General features: G+C 47.3%; 1 protein-coding gene across 1 annotated transcript in view; it reads right to left on the bottom strand.

Moving 5' to 3' along the window:
* The window catches only part of plxna2 (plexin A2), a 163,442-nt gene that overhangs the window by 89,688 nt on the left and 58,911 nt on the right, over nucleotides 1-14,843 (bottom strand). Inside the window, exon 4 of the mRNA XM_018760798.2 lies at nucleotides 3,041-3,175. Coding sequence (XP_018616314.1) covers nucleotides 3,041-3,175 — 135 coding nt within the window. The remainder of the gene's footprint in view (nucleotides 1-3,040; nucleotides 3,176-14,843) is intronic.

The raw sequence follows: 14,843 nt of genomic DNA, 5'->3' as shown, positions 1-14,843 counted from the left end.
TCAAAAGTGACGATTTGAATTTCCTCTCATGCTCTATTAGCATTTGTGCTAAACTGTTCCATTTTTTGACAGCATATTTGTGCAAAGAATTACGGCAGAGTAGTGCTCCTGAAAAAATGGATCCACCGAGCCGTTGTCAGCTCTGGAGGTACACATCAAAACCGAACAGATCTTTCCAGATCATTAACGTGGTGGGTGTTATTGCCATTAAATCACCAGAACAAGGTATTAGAATTGACCATTTTAATTGATAGGACATGGAGCAGAGAGAAAAGGGGCTGTGAGGAATGTGTCTATTAAAGTGGGTTTGCTCTACGGGATCAATACCGTGGTATGGTAACCTAGTGGAACAAGAGAGGATGAGGGCGACCCATGAGTGCCATGTGGACACCGTGTGTTTATATGAACAGGCCGATTTGCTCTGTGGGTTTGCGTTCACCACCTTATTGGAAAGGATGTGCACCCATGCAACATGGACACCTGTCTCAAACCCAGGCCTGTCAACAGTGGCCTCCCTTATGGCGGCATGCTGACAGAACCCTGGTTCCCCTCTCCCTCCCCCCCCCCCCCCGGCGCGAGACAGAGGGCCTCATTGTTATGCTGAGAGGGAAGCGTAGTCAACGCCGGATCTGTCGGTGTGCCGCTTGCCGCTCCATCATCTGCCATCATTTCTCCTTTGTTCTGTCGAAAGCCACCGCTGCGCTCCTGTGCTTTCTGGCACCAACAGCAAATGGGCAAATGGCAGCATTTTGCCCATATAATTGCCCCATTCCTCCATGATGTTTCTATCTCTGTCAGGTGGGGCAGGGCCAGAAACGGCAGGGCTGTTCCTGAGAATCTTGCAGAAACCTGTGCACCCCCTCCTTTGGATCAGATTTATAGAGAACCAAAAACCTGTTCTGGCATTGTTTTAGTATTATACTGGTCAGTATTGCTGGTACTATACTGGTTAGTAATACTGGCATTATACTCATTAGTTGTGTTGATACTGCAATCGTAAGCAGCGTCGGTACTGTACTAGTGAGTGCTGTTGCTACTGTACTGGTTGGTACTATAGTATACTGGTCATTACTGCCAACATTATGTTTTTCAGTTCTGTTGGTATGGCACTGGTTAGTGCTCTAGCTGTTATATTGTCTGTAGTGTTAGAAGGTACTCATGATGTTACATTGGTGAGTACTGCTAGCATTATTCTAGCCAGTAGTGTAGATGTTGCACTGGTCAGTAGCGTTGATATCATACTCTACATTGCTGGTGGTCCAGTCAGATATATCGGTACTGCACTGGTCAGTGATGTTAGTATTTTACTGGTCAGTACTATTAGTACCATACAGGTCAGTACTGCTGGCACTACATCGGTTTCCACCGCTGCTGTTATGCTGGCCATTTGTATTGCAATTTAACTGGTCAGGATTTCTTGTGAACTTTTCCACAACATTGTCATTATTCTTGTCAATACTGTTGGTTTTTTTACTGGTTAGTGCTGTTGGTACAGTATTGTACTGGTCAGTAGTGTTGCTGTTAAACTGGTCAGTACTGCTGATATATGTTCTTGAGTCATGCTGGCATTACACTGGTCAATGGCGTTCTCTCCGATCATACTGGTCAGTACTGTTTATACGTCTTTCAGCCCTGTGAATGCGCACTGGTTAGTTTTGTTGATATTACACTGGTCAATACTATTAGTATCACATTGTTCGGTACTGTTAATACTCTACTGGTCAGTACTTGGTGCTGTTGATACTCTGCTGGTCTGTACTGTTGGCCCTTTGAAAACAGCTCCAAATGCAAAGAGAACAAGAGAAATGTTCTTCTAATGCAGTTGTTGCTGATGAACCATTATAATTGTTTAAACGATTGTTTACAGAGCGGATGGCTCCCCTCTGATCCGATCTGGGTGCTCAAGCTCTGTAAACATCTCTCCAGATTGATTACCAGATACGACAGACAAAGTGCCGGAGCGGCACCTGCCCCAGTCAACGACCCCGACCCCTACTCCAAACCCCCCACCAAGCCAGAGATAACAGACATTTCAGCTGCATGTTCAGCTGCCCCGAATCCTAGTGCTGTCCTGGTGCTGAGTGCAGATCGTCTCCCTCAATGCTCCTCCATCCTGTCTCAAGCTCATAGGTGGCCATCGGAGAGACACGCACTCCTTCTAAACACCCGAGCAATCGCCCCAGGGTCTACGCTCTAGACCAATGTGATATAATAGTTAGAGCTGCCGCCTTGCTCTCAAACAAACAACGTTCAAATCCTACATCCTGCTGTAGAACTCTTGAGCAAGAGAGTTACCTTGAGTTGATACACTAAAAATTACCCAGGAGTACAAATGTGTAAATAATTATAAGTATCCCAGCACGTTAAGTTGCTTTAGAGAAAAGTGCGAACCAAAAAAATAAATATAAAGTCACAGTGGTTCACTTCCCACTGAAAGTTCCTTCTTAGAAGTGACTATACCCCACAGAGATGTCTTTGGTAGCCCCTTCTTTTGGGTTATGCTTGTTCTGATCCTATGTAATATCTAGTAATGAACCCAGCTTTGAGCAGCAGGAATTAGGAGACAGAAGTTGCACCTGTTCTGGGTCTACATCAGTCCTCACTATCCTGTCTGTCACTAACCCTTATAATGCACTGAGAGTAAGCTCAAGTCCAGGCCCCCTCCCCCAGTCAAACCTCCAATTTGATTAGGGTTCACCCTCATGTGATAGTATAGCCTCTCTGCTCAGCACACCAGAGTGCTGTAAAAAGGAGCAGGAGAAGGGGTATAAAAGGAAGGCCGGTCGTTTATCATTTGGCAGGACACGGTTCTGCCTCGTCTCCTTTGTCCCACAGCTGTGCCTGTTTGACAGAGATGGCCTCGTGATGCAGACAACTCAGTGACCCCGCACTCCTACTCCTTCCATCTCCAGCTGTCCTTTTCACCCTGTCCGGTACCGCCTCTCTTTACCCTGCCCTTGTTTGCTTCCTTCACCCCAAAGCGCTCTTGCATACAATCAGCTTGTCCACTGTTGAGAGGCATTGGAAATCTGCTGCTCACCTGTTTCTCGGACATGGCGTAGAGGAACCTGCCGTCCAGCGAGAAGGCCATGTCACGGAGAATGGGGCTCCCGTCCTGGATAACCTGCACCGTCTCGTACTGCACTCCACCATGAGGGGGGCCATCCACCCGGATCTGAAGGGGACAGAAGGGAAGCACAGGTCAGAACACATGGTCAGTTGGATGCACCACTGGTTTCTATGGCAACAACAACCCTCTATCAAACTAAACTATTTCTTCTACCCAGACAAGCCTGAGTTTAACTGTGAAAAGTGCTGTTACACCTACAAGCAGAACCCAAACACAGCCTTGGGGTGTTTTTCTCTGCCTACAGTCCCACAGTACTGCAGAATTTGATGGAAGATAGGATGCAACAGCACCCTGGAAATGCAGGCCCCTCGGCTGCACACAGACGTAAAAGCCTCTGTCAATGTCCTGGTTCGGCTACATAGGGCACAACACATACACACAATCACATACATACACGTGGATACCAGCCCTACCGTATCCACTGATCTCTACACAAAGTGTGTGTCTGTTCAACAGCACATGCGTATGCATGAAGATCATGTGGAATGAAGAATGGGAGCTACAGGACCTAAGGCTGGCTTGGGGATGAGATCGCTTCATCTTATCTGTGACATTCTGCTGGAGAATAGGGAATAAAAGTAAACATGTCCACCCAGATGCCAGCAACCCACACATTCAGATGTAAAACATAACCCAGGCCATTACTGTATTCACTTCGCACTCGTCCTCAGTGTGTTAGTCTCCATCCGCCGGAGGGCGTGTTCACATGGGTCAACTACCCAACAATGAGCTTCCTTATGGAGTGGTGCAGCTCATCTGATTCAGATATGAATCTGGAATCCAGACTGCCAAGGGTGTCTGAACAGACCTAGGCTGACCTGTGTCCCCTCAGAGAGGATTTAAAGACCTCGCCCCCATCAATTTTGCCCGATCGCTATACTTAATACCCCTCCCCTTCACAGTTGCCAGAGGCCCGCAATCTCTCCCCTCCCATCTTGTTGTCTTCTGCGATGACCCGCAGGAAGGTTAAAAGTGCCCCTTTAACCTTGGCAACTCAGCATCGTGAGACGATTAAACAATAAAGATCCCCATTCAGGTTAATTTATTCCTCCAGAAGGCCACGCGCACACAGATAAAAAATGAATCACCTCCCTCCTTACCCTCCCCCTCTCCTTCTCTCCACAGTAGCAGAGAGAGTTAGGGAAAGATAATGGAAATGGCATTATTGCCGACCCACCGCACACCGCTTTCAGTCCACCGAGGCCCATCACCAACACTGAGTGATCTGGCATGCGTGGCTTTTGATGGGTGGGCGTCAAGAGTGCCCACACAGCAGCACCCTATGAACCTATGTGGGTGTGGGTGGTGATCCAAGAGGTCTGGACTGACGAAAGGAAAAGACTGACCTGGTGTATCATCAACTCAGATACCTTCCCTTCAGCAAGAACAACAGCTGAGCCTTTAGCTAAGTCTTCCTTGGGAGTCGTTCTTTGCTGGTCCAACACCTTTATCTTCCTGCTGTTCTGGTGGGATCCCAACAGACAGACCAAGCCAAGGGTTAAGGTGAAAGATGATGCTGAGGCAGCATGAACAAGAGTGTCGGGTCAACGTGTTGGCTTCCGCTACTGATGTTCCCCAGAGATGAAGTGTCAACTCGGTTTCAGCTGGGGTTTCGCGGAGTGTGGCTCCACCTGAGCCGGTGCTGTGGAATGAGCTGTTGTTGAGCACAACTTTAGGGGGGGAGGATCGGGGAACTGGGGCAGAAGTAACGCAGCTGGCAGCGCGCACCGTGCCCAGATGCCTCGGCAGTGAGCACCATAACAGACTGATGAGCGTGTGAACATGGGGAAGATTGTGAGCGCTGCCCCAATCTCCTGTATAAATACTTTGTCCCGGAAAAAAAAAAAAAAAAAAAAAAAAAAAAAAAAAAAAAAGAAAAAACACTTTCACTGTTACCCTGAGCCTCCATGGTGAGTTCAAGATTATCAGGCTTTTTTGGAGTCCCACAAACCCCTGGTGGGGGCACTTTGATGCATGCATTTGTGAAGACCCCTCAAACAAGCAAATAAAAAAAACGATGTTTGAAGTTTGACTACACCAAAGATTAAGAGCAGTGTTCATGTCCTTGGGAGATCCTGCTAGGGACTGGATCATGGCACGGGCATGAGGTAGAAGATCTAAACCTGGCTGGAAGAAAAGCACAGTGAATCTGTGAATGGCAGACTAGTCAAAGAATGCTGCCTGGAAAGACAGAGGAACCCCAGGCCAACTTGCTCTACTGGGCCACTTCACACAACTCCTAGTAGTAGTAATAACAACAGTGGACTTGCTGTTGTTATTCCATTTATGCACATTTTTGGTTAACTATTAATAAGTGACGATGGGGCTGGACAGTGCGGCACCGAAGGGCCTTTCTTCTGTAGTTTTGCATGAAATCATACCGGCCAAGCAGCACACCATGAGGCTCTTTCTGAAAACGGGAGTAATACAGATACTGTATAATGCATCTACTCCAGTGGGCAAAGATATGTCCTCTGTCCTTCTGACATCTGGAAAAATATCCTGGGGCCTTTGCAGTTTAAAGCAGTTGAAAAAAGTTAATAACTAAACGTTAAAAATGAACCTAGGGTGGGTGTGTATTGGAGGGGGTGGTGAACTCAGAAAGGCAAAGGTGAGAAAGAAGAGATCATCTGGGAGATGAAGGTCATCTTAGGGCTTATGTGGAGTTGCTCGGGGGGATTGAGATCACATGCATCCCCAGAAGAACTAAATGATATGGTCGCTGTGCCGAACCAGCTCTTCTCCACAGGGGGATCATATCTAGTGAACATCTACGAGAGGTGGTCCCTGTGTACAGCACTGACAGGTACACAGCAGGACAAACGATAACCTCATCAAAAAAGTGCATTCGATTATCTAATTAATCTGTATTTATTCCACTCCCAGAAAGAGGATGGCAAGATCATTGTTGACTTGTCCCACCCCGATGACATCTTCTACACACTTTCTTCTGGGAAACACTGCTCGGCCATAAGGACCCAAACAATTTTTAATTTTTTTTTTTTCTTTTTATTCCCCTTCATGCAGCGTCCCTTATCAACCTCACATCAAAGTCCATATTACTCTTGAACGGACATTAAAATATTGCTGTCAGCATCCAGCCATGAACTAATTTAATGCCGCTTTGCCAATTTATGTTTAATCCTGCCAATATTTCCATCTCTATGCCTGTATTACTTAAGATATTCTCACACACACACCCCAACAAGAAGTTGTTCTCTGCTGTTCACGTTTTTTTGTACATTTTTGCACTTCCTTAAAAAATTGTTCTTTTATAGTTACCTACCATTTTGGTGTTGTGGTGTGTGTTGTGATGTTTTTCTGTATACTGAAAGTGTCTGACAGAGCATCGCTGTGTTGAATTCTTGGTATTTGCAGGCATAATTGGCCAGAACTGTGGGATTTGAACCCACTGTCAGCTCCCACTAAGCGGCAGCCTGCCCACGTGCCTGCCGGCCCCTCTGAACCATTCTATCCCCCAGCTGTGCTGCAGATCGATGTTCTCCTCGGCACAACGGTAAAAGGATGGTCAAACAGGAGGCCCTGGTTTCTCTGAGCGAAGCAGCCTGAACCTCCTCCTTGACGTGTTGCGTTTTCATTTGAGGGGGTCTGGTATCTGAGCCCCCCCCCCACCTCAGGAGACACACTCCTCTTCAGTAACACACCTAATCCATCACTCCCGTCAGCCTGAAGAACTCCAGTGTCAGCAGCATGGAGAACTGTTTTTTCACCCGCACCTCTCTTTTACCTTCTGTGGTACACCAGCATAGCCAGCAGGCGTCTACAGGGCCTCGTCCTATGCCATGCGCCACGTCGCCCCCTACTGCCCCTCGCGCTACCTCTCTGCAGCACAGTACTCATGGCAAACGTCTGCGAAGCTCAATGGGAATCAACAAGGGCAGATTGGTTGTGCTCTCTCCGCCTTGCAAACACGAGCCCACTGCTCGCCGCACTTATGGTATGGTGTGTCCTGATTGCAAAGCACTGTGCTGCAGCGAAGGTACAGCACCCCATCAATAATCAGCAGGCAATGCTATCAGTAGGTAATTGAACGCCAGCCATTATAAAAAGATTAATTCCTGTAAACACAAAAATAAGCTGCTCCAAGAGATGTACAGTGCAGTAATTAGTTACACCCCGACAACCCAATAACCGATAAGTACCGCCTCCCATGAATGTCAATGTCAATCAATGTCCGGCCAGTCAATGTCCGTCCGAATGCTTGGAATTGAGCGCGGCCGAGCTTTGCGTGCCACGTGAAGCTATCATGCACATTCAATTAAAAATGCTGCATCTCTAATTAAAGCCGCTACCTGGAGGCCACTGTGTTCTATTTTCGACTTGTCACTTCCAATTCCCGGCGACAGCGCTGCGGCCGTTACTTTTAACTGTTTACCGACACTTGCAAACCGTTCCATCTCTCCAATGGTTTGTAGACCCCCCCACCAGCATGCACACAAACAGCTCCGCGCACCCCCTGCCGCCACAAAGGAAAAGGCTCACAGACACAGGAGGCGACCTCTGTGGCTCCTAGCGGAGAAGCCCCCCCGCTGAGACTCCAGCTGTGCCAGGACTGTTGTAACACCCCCCGCCCCTTAAATTATCCCCTTAAAAGATAACGGTCAGTAAGGAACCGCGGAAGAGTGCCTTTGCGTCTGTTGGGGTTTCGATTTGCATCGTCTTGTTGCTACTCTTCTCTCCTCTGGAGGATGTTGAAGATGTTACATCCTCTTCCTGGCTTGCTTTGTGCACCACCTCCCATGAACTGGGCCTGTCGCAGTGCCATACAGTGCCATACAGCGCTCTGGGAAACAGCTGCCTGTGATGGAGAGATGTCTCCTGTGAAGTGAAAGAACCCAGCAGGCCACCGAGTGGCCAACAGTCATCAGAATACCAATCGCTGCCAGGGGATCTCTAGGGCAGACAGCTGAATCTCACAACTGCCCATTGGAACCCTAACACCAATAGTAGGACACACTCTCCCGTTGCTTTGAGCCCCCTACCTCATCTGAATCCAAAGTTCCCACAGAAATGGACAGAATTCCCCTGGAAAGCCAAGCACTGTGGAGTCAGCTACTTTTCCAAACTCTTCTTTAATAGAAACCAGAGTTTGGATCGGGACTACTGGGTGAAATTAGACCAGAAATAACCGTAATTGCACCAAACAGTAACGTTCAGCGGAGCACCGCAATGAGTCGCCTATATTTAGCATAAAAGGCTGAAAGGGGGCCAGCGTGGTGGACAGTGACCAAGTGAGCTAGGAGAAAATGAACACGGTGGGAAACGGAGATGCTGGGGGAAGGGCGGGAGGCCATTCTCTTTCACTTCTTACAGGAAAATTACTAGTTTTGAAAAACTGACTTTAGACCTTACTTAACTTACTCCAGGACCATCATAGACCTGGGAATGAGTTCATTGAGTTTCACTGAAATGATCACTGGTATCAGTGTAATGACTTGAAGACATTTGCTGTTTGCAAAAAAAAAAAAAAAATTTACACACTGCTGTTCAAAGTTAATGTGCTGAAATTGGAAAAAATTAGTCTCGAATAGTAAGAAATTTCAACTGTAAAACAATAATGACGGTGTGACGGTTTGACCGCCACCTCTCCTGATGTTCTCCGATGTGTATTCCCTGTTGTGGATTATTCGCCAGTGGGGTTCACCACCTCACAAAATGACCAAGTAATCACAGAGAAAACTGTAGCAGTCCTTTTTTGTCCACAATCAGCATTAAAACAACAATATCAGTTTACTGGAGTTTAACTCTCAACAACCAGGCTGCGATTTTAAAAATAAAAAAAAAACCAATCGCCCTTTTTATGCCGAATAATCAACCAAATGAAAGATGAGCGAAAAGCAACTAGATCAGAAATAACAAATAAATGTTTATATGGAAAAACTAAATCTGAAACATTGAATGATGTCTGCAGGATCAAATGGATGAATAAGTTCAAAATAAAACGCGATCGATGGCGAGTGAAGAAACCTTCAGAACTAGTGCCCGGGTGAGCATCGACGGGCTAATAATTACAACCACCTTATCAGAAGAACTTCAAACGTCTTCGCTACCGAGGGCAACATTTTCCCCAAAGAGGCGAGTGCTTGCAGTGGAAATGAAATGAAGAAAAGAGTATCTAGAAAGAAAGTACTGTCGGGGGGGGCTGTGCTCTAGCCGGAATTGTTTTGGTACATACCCCAAAGGCAGTGATGTAAATTTAAAGAGTGAGAGAGACCAATGCTGAAGAAGGATGTGGATGGGAGTAGGAATGAGCGATGGCTGAGTGGGTTTTACATACTGGGAATGTACTGGCTGACTACAGTGTGTGTCGCTTTACTCCAAGAGTAAAGTCAATAGACAGAAGAAGATCAGGAACAACAACAAGTAGGAAAGAAGAAGAATCACAGCATTTTTTTGATGACGTTATGGAATGTTGGCTGATTACTCTTTCATATCTGGCAAAGGAATGTGTTTTAATTTTATAGTCTACACCTGAAGTTCCTCCTGTAAATAAGTGAATGACCAAAACGTCCAGCTTTCTTCCACTAGAAAAATTAACATTTGATTTGCCTGACAATTCAGAGGAATTCTGGAATGTATACACCTCTCTGGACTCTATTAGGTAGCGCTACATGATTATACCTATGAAATATAACCTTTTGCCCTTGTTTTATTTATGTAGGTATATTTCCAGTTTCACAGTGTTTTTGTCTTTATGTTGCTGTGACTCATTGCTGTTCATAAAATTAAATGTAAAAAAATCTGTGGACACACCATACTGCCTGGTTTTGAGCTTCTTGTCCCACACTTGCCCATGTAACATTGACATTGCTCTGTGTAATGCATCCAATAGTGCACTTTCTTGATTAAGTCATATAAATAGTGGAAGGTGAGTACCATGCTTATAATAGATGCGCGCGCACACACACACACACACACACACACACACACACACTTATATTTAATGTCAGTAAGTTTGGACTGGGTGCTTTGCCTCAACTCACTTCTGTTGTATATACATATACTTCCATTTATTATATAACTATTAGTGTTAAACCACTGTAACATGGAGAATTTAAGGACTTGTGTTATGATTCGGTTTTCTGTGGACTTGTGCTTGATCCATGGTCAAAAAATTGCTGTGGTGTTGTAATTGTGTTTGGATTAATCTAGGAGTGAACCAAAATATATCTATGCAGAAAAGGAAATCAAGGCCAAGATGCACACACACACTGACTGTAGCCGTTTGTCCTGAGCGGGGGTTGCACCGAGCCGGAGCCTAACAAGGCAACGCAGGCCATAGGGCTGGAGGGGGAGAGGACACCCCCGGGGTGGAACGCCAGTCTATCACAAGGCACCCCAAGCAAGATTCAAAGCCCAGACCCACCACAGAGTAGGGAGAGGGCAAGCCTGCTGCGCCACCACACCCCTGTGCACCCTAGGCCAAGATGTTATGGTGGAAACCCTGTTCTCCCCTTAACCACTCAGGGTGTAATCGGAGGCCAGCTCTAATGTCTACTGCCTAACCGCGACCGTCTTCCTAATGAGATTTTCATCTGAGCTAAAGTGCCTGCTCACTTCCATACAATTACATGGCTTTTGATTTTGTTCAATGGTGTAATCTTGTTAGCGGCTGTGCTGGTGTTTCATTGTTCACTGGGCTGAGCCTTTTAGAAATTGTCATCCTCATCGTTGTCATCATCGTCACTGTCATCATCACCACCATCATCATCATCATCATCATCATCATTGTCGTCGTCGTCGTTAGGGGACCTGTTGGACTGTAACCTGATGTACAGGACCACAACAGCACCGGACCCGTCTACTCCCATCACTGCTGATGTTGCTGGAACTGCACCAGCACAGGGTCTCAGTCGATGAAGGAGTTCCATTTAAGAAAAGGCTTTTGTTGCCACCAGGCTGGGTCTGATGGATGGTTAGCTTTGTCGGCTGAGTTTAAGTGCATCCACAAATCAAAAAGAAACCTTTTTTAAAACCTTGGGTTGAGACGAGGAGCTCAACCAAGATGCTTTCCAGGTCATCTGATAGCCCTGGGTTGGATGAGGCCTGTCAGTGGAGGCTCATGTGGGAAATTGAGCAGGAGCAGCTGTATTCTAGGAGGGGGGGACTTCCCACAGAGCCTAGAAAGGGGTTCCCAGGTCCCTGAAGACTCCCACTGACACCCACAGGGGACTGCCCTGGTCACGAGGTCTAGGAACGTAGGGACTCGACCTGGCTCCTAGTGCCCTTTCAGGGGGTTTTCAGTTTTCAGCTGAAATGGTAACATAACGGAAGTGAGTAGAGGTGAAGCGTCCCATCCAAACTTGCCAACACACCTCACCAATGGGACTCTGAGTCACTACAGTAAGACATGAAGCTGCCGAAGCTTGAGAAGTTGAGACTGCTGAAGGGTCATCTAGATGTACAGTAGTTGAGCTGTGCTACTTTTCTCATGACCAGAGGAAGTACTTTTACAACGGTCAGGGACATCGGAGCACGACGACTCGAACGTCACGCCGCTGGAAGGGCTTCATGCAACAATACAGTAAACAACAAACAAACCCCAACATGCTAAAAACAAACTGCGCAAAACTTGGCATGGTTTAATGAATCAGAAAGGGGACAAAAAACAGCTCTCAAATGAAATTACAGAGTTAGAGCGAAACCAGAATAACTTCTAAGACAATGGCACTTGAGTAGATATGACAAAGCTACCACACGAGTGTGTCATTAACTGGCTGCCTCAAATTCCCCGCTTGTACACACAGCAGTTGTGCTCTTTGCTTTCCTCCTCCCATCAAACTCCCTGCTTCTGTAAACACTGGATAGAAACATTTTCAGCAGCACGATCTCAGCATTTTCGGGAGGTGATCTAATGTCACTTGTTATGCAAATGACCCTTTAATTAATTAAGCCATGATCCTTGGAAAGGGGCTAGACTTGGTGCTGGTTAGACATGACACAGGCCGACCCTGACTGAACACACACATGTCCCTCCCCCCAAGTACAGACACACGTTGCGACATCAAAGGCTGTGTTGGAACACAGCACTGGCACTGTGCTATTCAAGGGGCACTGGCCAGCTGGGCCCACTAAGAGACCCCCAGTGATGGCAGAGTGGCCTAGTGCACAGGGTGATACACACAAACACAACTGGGAATAAATGCTTTAACCAGTCAGGATGACATTGCCTCTTCACCGGGGGATGAGATAATGACAGTGCTTCAAGACTCCTGCTACTGCCCTGGCTTCTGAGCTTCAAACCCAAACTCAGTCTGGCTCCTGTCTCCTGCTTAGCCCTTTAATCAAAAGCACTAAGAATGCTGGGATACCCTGGCCACATGCTAGCAAGCAATACATTACACTTCCTGGGCATCGCTGCTCCCTACAGCATGCAGGAGTTCTCTGGACCAGGACTCTTTTACGGCTTCCTTTTGAGGGAACGGGCAGGATCAATGGGGGCGCGTGGGGACATGTGGGCGAGCTGTGCGCTTCTCGACCTAAAGTGAGCCGAAACCCACTCGCTGCTCATCTGTCGGTGTCCTACAAGCCGGACAGAAAGGACCTGCACATGGCTGAGCACTTTCTGTTAGTGACTTGCAGTGATTTACCAATTTTTACAGCAGGGAATTCCACCATATCAATTCAGGGTGAGTGCCTTGATCAAGCGTAAAGCAGCAGAAGGGTGGATTCAAACCCAGGTCTTTCAGGTACGAGGTGGCAATTCTAACCACTTCGTCACTCGCTGTCAATATTTAAACACCGCGATGCGCTGGCGTGCAGCATTTCTTCCTCGCATGGAGGCTTTTCAAGGACGGCCGGTCAGCCTTCCAGCGCAGCGGGCCGCCGAGGCGCACACCCCTGGGACCTGTGACAGCGGCTGTGCTTTGTCCTCCCTCTGCGCCTCCAGAGCAGGCACATAATTCACTGTGCGTGTACAGGAGCCTCACGTCAGGAGCCTCAAAATGCTGACGCACGCAAAAAGCATCTGCAGCGCCTCGGATGTCAGGTGGAGAGAATAATTGCACGTGCGTGCATGTGGTGTGTGTGTGTGTGTGTGTGTGCGTATATCACACAGTCATACAGTGTGAGCTCTGTTCCCATCTGAGACCATTACTGCTTTCATTCATGCTTGTGATTGATTCCAACCACTATGAACACCAGTGTCTGACCCTAACTGTGTGTACTGAGTGTGTGCCTGTACTTACATAGGGGCACATGTGTGCGCGTGCATGTGTGAGTGCGGTCCGTGCCTGTGTGAGCATGCATGTGCCTGCATGCTCTTCCAGATGGCGGTCTCCTGTCCCCCCAGAGTGCGTCGGCGACCTGGGCTACTCCCCAATCACAGATGAGAGCTTTCCAGAGAAAGGCAGCTCAGGCATGACATCAATCTTATTACCCGATTTAATGCTTCTTTCTCTCCTGAAACAAGTATTACTGCTCTATAAAGCATGCTAATACAATGACACGAGCGCACGCCACTTTAAATGTCAGCTGTGTATATTATCAGCTGCGGGTTCGCCTGCTCCATTTCCCTTAAGAATATAGGGGGAACTCGCACACACACGCGCACACACACACTCATATACCCAGCTGAATTCAGCTGGAGGAGAATATACACGTAGATTATCACAGGATTATTATACTGGGAAATGAACAGTCAAATGTGCACACAAAAACAAAAAAAGGTTGGAAAAGCACAAAATTAACATATCATGGCCCCACGAAGAATGAGGCCTTTTGAAAAGGAGGGGAGAGATGGCGCGTTTCGAACGCTCGACAAACAGCCTGTGACAGGCGCGGGTGTTGGGGGGGCAACAGGACAATAAATTCAATTAACTGCTTCCACGTCTCCGCCGTCTCACTGTAGCTCAATATGCACTTCCATCAAAGGCTAATGCTGGCTAGCCGTTATACATTTATTGAGGTGCAGCATGTGGGGGGGGGGGGAGGGGGACTGGGGGTGCGTGCAGGGTGGCGGTGAAGGGGCCAGTTATGAATAAATAAACAAGCTTTCCATAATCACACGCTGGTCTGGGGATGCAGTATCATGGGACGGTGACGGCAGTGTGGTGTGCATCACTTTCCCTTCTGCTCTCTCTTCTGGCTCGACTCCACCGGGACGGCGGGGGAGTGATGTAGAACCTCAGTTCTGGTTCCTTGAAACAAGAGTGTAACTGAGTTCTTAAGGGCGCTTGGACACAGCTCCTGCACCAGGATGGGGCTTCGCCATGTATTTCATTCAGTACATATTTAAAACAAGACTAGATTAAGAACAAGAGAGAGCAAGTGTGCACGCATGTGTGTGAGTGAAAGAGAGAGAGCGAGCTGGAGAGCTGGGGTAAGAAGGAAATGCTTGGACTGTGAGAGTGAGCGGACATGAGGCGGGCTGCCAGACCTGGACATCCACTGCCAGGGTTCATCAGCTCCTTACCCAAAATCACACACCTAGCAGACCTTTATGATGTGCCACTGCCAAGCCTGTGGGCATCCATAGAGCATTCATACAGACTCTCTCAGCATTCCTTACAGATGAACTGCTCGTTTTTATCACCAAAAATAAAAAATGTAAAAATGGCCATAATGGTTGAGGTGTGGTGGAGTGGCTAAGGGCTACTCCATGTTGTCATATTCAGATTCCCACTTACATTTAAACATATTCATTTCTCTAACACCTTTGCCCTTACGATGGTAAGCAATAGACTTTACACCA

The sequence above is a fragment of the Scleropages formosus genome, chromosome 19, assembly GCF_900964775.1.
Source record: "Scleropages formosus chromosome 19, fSclFor1.1, whole genome shotgun sequence".
NCBI classification, from domain to species: Eukaryota; Metazoa; Chordata; class Actinopteri; order Osteoglossiformes; family Osteoglossidae; genus Scleropages; species Scleropages formosus.
Note: the sequence above shows the minus strand (reverse complement) of the source record. Positions and strands in the feature narration are given on the sequence as shown.